Here is a 6,312-nt window from a genome sequence, read left to right on the forward strand (position 1 = left end):
ACGAGCCCAATGCGTCCCCCCCTAAAAATAACCTATATCACAGAGTTAGTTTTTAAGCCATTAAAGACGACATAATTCCTAGATAACCAAATTGTCCAACACATCGCCGATATCAAAAAAGCCAGTTTCTCAACCTAAATACTAAGCCACTCGGCCAACCACCCAAGAGATTAGTGATAGACGATGGCTCTTGGATATCTAGCATTACATACAAGGCATTCCACATCAAGCGAGCAACCTGGCACTCAAAGAAGAGATGGTAGATTGTTTCTTCGCCATAGCAGAAGCAACACTTAGTGCTTCATTTCCATCTTCTTTTGACCAAATTGTCCTTTGTTAGAATCGCTCCTTTCTTAATATACCACAAGAAAATCTTAAATCTTAGTCAGAATTCTTACCTTCCATATTATTGACTTTCTTGGCATAACATTCCTGTACATTAAAGATTTGTACATCGAATTTACTAAAAAATTATATTTCCACATGCTTTCCATCTCAATTGATTTGGATCGTTCCAGAGCTTTAGTCTGATCAGCCGATGAATTGGACGTTGTCGAGCCAACTGACAATATCCTGTATCACCGGCCGGCTCAACGGCGTCGAGTCGACGCAGAGGCATGCGAGGTCGAGCACGTACAGCATCTGTGCCTCGTCGCCATTGCCCCTCAGCCGCTGGTCGAGCACCTCGCCGTGCCTCCCCTGCGACCTCATCTGGAGCACCCACTGGACGAGCTCCAGCTGCTGCCCGTGCCGAAGAACCTCGAAGGGCCGTCTCCCCGTCAGTAGCTCCAGCAACACGACGCCGAAGCTGTACACGTCGCCGCGCCGCGTCGCCACCCACGCCTGGCCGTACTCCGGCGGGATGTACCCCAGCGTGCCGACCAGCTCCGTCGTGACGTGCGTCCGGTCGGGGAGGATGAGGCGCGCCAGCCCGAAGTCGGCGACGCGGGCCTCGCCGGCCTCGTCGAGGAGGATGTTGCTCGACTTGATGTCGCGGTGCACGATCTGTGGCTTGCACTGGTCGTGGATGTAGAGCACGCCGCGGCTGGCGCCGCGCGCGATGCTGAGCCTGGCGCGCCAGTCCAGCTGCTGCGGCGCGCCATCGCCGGCATGGCTCTCGTGCAGCCAGTCGTGGAGGCTGCCGTTCGCCATGTACGGGTAGATCAGCAGCCGCAGCTGCCCGCGGATGTAGAAGCCCAGGAGAGGGACAAGGTTCTCGTGGCGCGTCGCGGACAGCGCCTCCACCTCCGCCTGGAACTCCCGCTCCACCAGGCACATGTCGCCGTTGAGCTTCTTCACGGCGAGCCGGGTGCCATCCTCCAACTCGGCCAGGAACACCAGGCCATAGCCGCCCGACCCGATGATTCTCTCCGGGCTGAAGTTGTTGGTCGCCTTCAGGATGTCCAGGAAGGTCAAGCTCTTCGCCGTCTCACCGGCGGCCTCCGACATGAACAGGATCGTGTCTTTGGAGCAGTCGCCGTACAGCTCCGACATGGAGTCGAACAGGGACACGTCCACGCCTTTGCCGCCGTCACGGACAGCTGCATTGGACATCAATTTTCTGACGGTGATCACAACGCATCCGAGGAAGATGACGAGAGCAACGAGGCCAAAGCAAACTCCAAGAACGATGGCGATGATGACCCTCTTCCCGACGTGCTTGATCGGATCATTGCCTCTCGTCGCGCCGTTCATGTTGCCACAAGGCACAGAGATCGCCCGGCCGCAAAGCTTCGCGTTCCCCATGAAGCTCTTCGGCGGGAACGCGTCGAACTGGCCGCCCGTGGGGATCGGCCCCTCGAGGTCGTTGTGTGCGACGTTGAAGACGGCGAGGAAGTTTAGCTTGTTGAGCGCAGAAGGGATCGTCCCTGTCAGGAGGTTCCAGCTCAAGTCGAGGACCTGCAACCTGGCAAGGCTGGTCAGCTCGGTCGGGATGTCGCCGGAGAGGTTGTTGTAACTGACGTCTAGCATTTGCAGCGTCTTCAGCTTGCCGACCTCCGGGGAGATCGTGCCGGTGATGGCGTTCTCGCTGAAGTTGAGCGTCACGGCGACGCCCGACAGCTGGTAGTACCCGCGGCCATGCCGGTTCGCCTCTCCGTTGTCCGGATTAAGAGCGAATGTGAGTATGAGATGGCCTGGATTGTACTCTGCCATGGCCTGCTCCGATGTCAGTAGCCGCATCTCCATCAGCGACGGCGGTATCACCCCGGACAGGAGGTTCCCGGAGAGGTCGACGTAGTACAGCTTCGGCATGGCGCCGAGCCAGCTCGGGATCGGGCCGGTGAGGCGGTTGCCGGAGAGATTCAAGATGTTGAGGTCCTGCAGCTTCGACAGCCATGACGGGATCGCGCCCGTCAGAGCGCTCTTCTCCAACACAATTACCCGAACTTTTCTGATGTGGTCGCCGACCCAGCCGGCGTCTGGCAGCGCCTCTCCGTAGAAGTTGTACGAGAGGAGCAGCGCGGTGAGGTTCGTGCAGCTCTTCAGGTTCCAGAACATGCCGCTGATGTTGACGAAGGAGTTAAATGTCAACGAGAACAATTCGAGCTCTTTCAGGTTGCCGATCTCCGGCGAGACCTGCCCGCCCATGACGTTGCGGCTGACGCGCAGCGCCTTCATCGCCGTGCAGGTGTAGATGCTTGGCGGGATTGTGCCGGTGAAGTTGTTGGACGCCACGTCGAAGACGGTGAGGTTGGCGAGGCCGGAGAAGTCAACGACCGTGAGGTCCCCGACGAAGCTGTTCGACCGGAGGTCGATGAACCGGAGGCTGGTCCAGTTGCTCAACGCTGACGGGAGCGTTCCGGTGAGGTTGTTATTGGCGAGCCGGAGCTCCTCCAGCTTCGGCATCTTGCTGATCGACTCCGGCAATCCGCCGGTGAGCAAATTATAGCCCAGATCGAGTGTGACCAGGTTGGTCAGCTTGGCGATGCTCTCGTGATCAAGCTGGCCTTCTATCTGGTTCAACGGGAGCTCCAGGTGCTGGAGCGCCTTCACGTCGAAGAGGTCGCCGGGAAGTTCGCCGGTGAGGTTGTTGCGGCCGGCGCTGAAAACTCGCAGCTGCGAGCAGTTGCCGAACCCGGGGGAGATGACCCCGCTGAGCACGTTGACGGAGAGGTCAAGAACGGCGAGAGCCGGGCAGCTCACGCACAAGGACGGGATCGTGCCATGGAAGCTGTTGTTGCTGGCATTCAGCGACACGAGGCGCGGCGTGTGCTCCCAGATCGCGGACGGGAACTGCCCCGCCAAGAGGTTGCTCGACACGTCGAGCACCTCCAGCGAGAGGCCGCCGCGGGCAGCGGCGCCCGTCGCCACGCTAGGTAGCTCGCCGGAGAGGCAGTTGTAGCTGACGTCGACGACGGTGACATTGGGCAGGGAGAAGAGCACCTCTGGGAACTGGCCGGCGAGGCTGTTGCCGGACAGGTTGAGGTGCGTGAGCCCGGTGAGGTTGCCAATCGACGGCGAGATCGTCCCGCCGAGCCCACGTCCCGGCAGCGACAGGCGCGTGACCTCGCCGTCGCCGCCGCACCCCACGCCGTCCCAAGTGCAGCAGTCCGGCGACCGTTGCCACTCGCCGACGATGCCATCTCCTGCCCGCGACGCGGCGTCGGCGAGGAAGGACAGCAACGCCTTCCTCTCGACCTCCACGCACGCAGCTGCACAACCGCAGATGGTGGCGGCCAAAACCAGCACAAGAACTCCCGAAACGACGACGTGGCAACTCATCTCTAGCTCTCTACGTGGCATGATCACTAGTTCACTACGTCGAGCATCGCTGTCCAAGTCCAACGCGGTTGATCTGATTGGAGAGTTCACTGTTGTATATATATATAACGATACGTTTTTCGTTTTGGCTGGATGTGAGCACCTGGGGGTGTTTCCTTCCTGAAGATCGTAAGACTTTATATTTTCGTAGTTGTGTTACATTTCTTTAATATAACGAATTTGGACATAGATATGTCCAGATTCATACCAATGCGATATGGTGGCAATACACACATCCATCATTTGTTTGAGTTCTACACAACACATCCATAGATTAAAAAAGCTAGGCAATGCTTCAGCACCTTCAGGACATCCCCATGATTTCTATTTCTGCAGAAGGACGCATAGGCTATGGTTGACGGCAGCTGATTAAGACTAGTTTTAGACCCCAAAGTTGCACAGATGCACATTACCTTGTTGTGCTTTAATTACTGTTCTGGTTAGACCCTGTTTAGTTCCCAAATAAAAACTTTTTACCCTGTTACATCGAATGTTTGGATATATACATGGAGTATTAAATGAAGATAAAAAACTAATTACACAGATTATGTGTAAATTACGAGACGAATCTTTTAAGCCTAATTGCGCCATGATTTGACAATTGCTACAGTAAACATCTGCGAATGATGGATTAATTAGGCTTAAGAAATTCGTCTCACAATTTACATACATAATCTGTAATTTTGTTTTATTATTAAACTACGTTTAATACTTCGAATATATGTCTGTATATCCGATGTGACATACAACAACTTTTCACCCTGAAATAAACATGGCCTAGCTGCTTAGTGAAAGTTTGATCCGGCGTGGACAAAATAGCAGAAAGGCTTCAGCGACGTCACTCGCTGTCACTTCGGCTTGTCTACATTTATAGCAAGTGGTTAAGGAGTTTTTTATCCTGGCATATGGGTCGCGACCTAGTCTTCGGGTTGTAGGGCCTTGATGTTGCACGCTGGTATTTTTTTCTCTTTTTTTAGTGTGTTGGAGTTTGCTGGTTGTATGCACTGTCGTGGTGCAGAGACCAGAAGTATTCTCAGAATGACAATCAATAAAACGGGAAAGTGATTTCATCCCTCGAGGGGCTATCTTTTTGTTTCGTGCATGCCGCCTAAATACTAATAAAAAATATGAAAAAATTGGCTACATAGATTAATATGAAATATATCATTCCACAAACATGCAAGTTTAAATTCAACTTCTACAAATTGTAACAAATTTTGTTGAAATTTGTAGAAGTTGAATTTGGTTAAGCATGTTTGTGGAGTGATATATTTTGTATAAATCTATTTTTTATAACTATTTAAATAACATGCAAATAATGAGAGGATATCTCCTTGAGGGATGAAAAACCTCATCCCAATAAAGCTTCCATTATCTTTAAAAAAAAAATTCGCTGGTCGAGTCGTGATGGCAACTGTTGGGCGGTTTTTCCAGCGGACGTTGTATTCCGCAGCGCGCGTAGCCGCGGCCGGCCACCGTTCCTCTCGCCGCCGTGGCCGCGTGCACCTGGCCGCAATCCTGCCACGCCGGGGTGTCGCGTGGCTGCCGTGTGGTGTGGCGCGGCGAGGTGCCGAAGTGAAGCGGGCTACGTTGCGCGCTGTCCTTGTGCGGCCGACGCGGGCAACGTGCACGTACAGGTGGATTCCTGGTTGCCATGCCACGCTACTAGGAGTACAACTGTACCAAGTAAGGCCTCCAGGTTGACTTCCTGCAGGTTCTGACTTATGAGGATGCAATATTCAGTTCTTATCCGAGAATTTCTTTTTCACTTAAATATATGAGTCCAACATTATAAACCGTACTTTGGATTAGCTGGATTAGATTTGATTGACGTTAAACAAACCAGATAATTATATGTCCCACCTAGCCTCATTTCCGTCTCCGTGCGTGCGTACGTAGTTAATACGTATGCCTCCTGTCATCATCACCGTCCTCTCCTCCTCCTCTCTCCCAATTCTTAATGATCTTATATATATTTTTAACATGTAGATTTGATGTCAAGTAGAATCCTAACTATCTACACACTAGTAATTTGTTCGTGCTAAGTAAATATATATGCAATTGGAACCCATGTTAAAAAAGTTCATTTTGTACTTAAAAAATATTTTACTTGTTTGAGCCTTTGAGGTCCACATTTTTTAAAATTTTATTATTACAAACAGGAGTAGCCTTTAGTTATAAAAGTCCCAAGTCTCAATCAAGAGTAATCTGTTCACTATTACCATGTTGATCTGTAATAGTTGATCTGACTACTTTATAAGATGGTTCTTATTTTTCTACATGCATAAATAAATATCAATTTAAGGTTTTTTATTGTTTCATCAATAATCACCATTTGTATCACAATCCTCTGTCCAGCATTCAAGAAAGGTTTAAAAATATGTATGGCCATTTTTGGAAAGACCATATTTGAAAGAGAAACCAGCAATCCGTTGCAACACATGACCACATAAATACACGTCTTTGGCGACACCAATTTCACCAAAGAACTGATCAAACCTGAAAGGAGCTTCAGACTCGAATCAATTTCAAAATAAAATGTTATATATA

General features: G+C 51.2%; 1 protein-coding gene across 1 annotated transcript; it reads right to left on the reverse strand.

The window, feature by feature from the left end:
* Positions 1-387: 387 nt before the first annotated feature.
* Positions 388-3,766, reverse strand: LOC107275628 (tyrosine-sulfated glycopeptide receptor 1). Its single transcript, XM_015786940.3, has one exon. The coding sequence runs from the start codon at positions 3,742-3,744 to the stop codon at positions 532-534; it is 3,213 nt and encodes a 1,070-aa protein (XP_015642426.2). The 5' UTR covers positions 3,745-3,766; the 3' UTR covers positions 388-531.
* Positions 3,767-6,312: the final 2,546 nt, after the last annotated feature.

This window comes from Oryza sativa, chromosome 6 (assembly GCF_034140825.1).
Source record: "Oryza sativa Japonica Group chromosome 6, ASM3414082v1".
Classification (NCBI taxonomy): domain Eukaryota; kingdom Viridiplantae; phylum Streptophyta; class Magnoliopsida; order Poales; family Poaceae; genus Oryza; species Oryza sativa.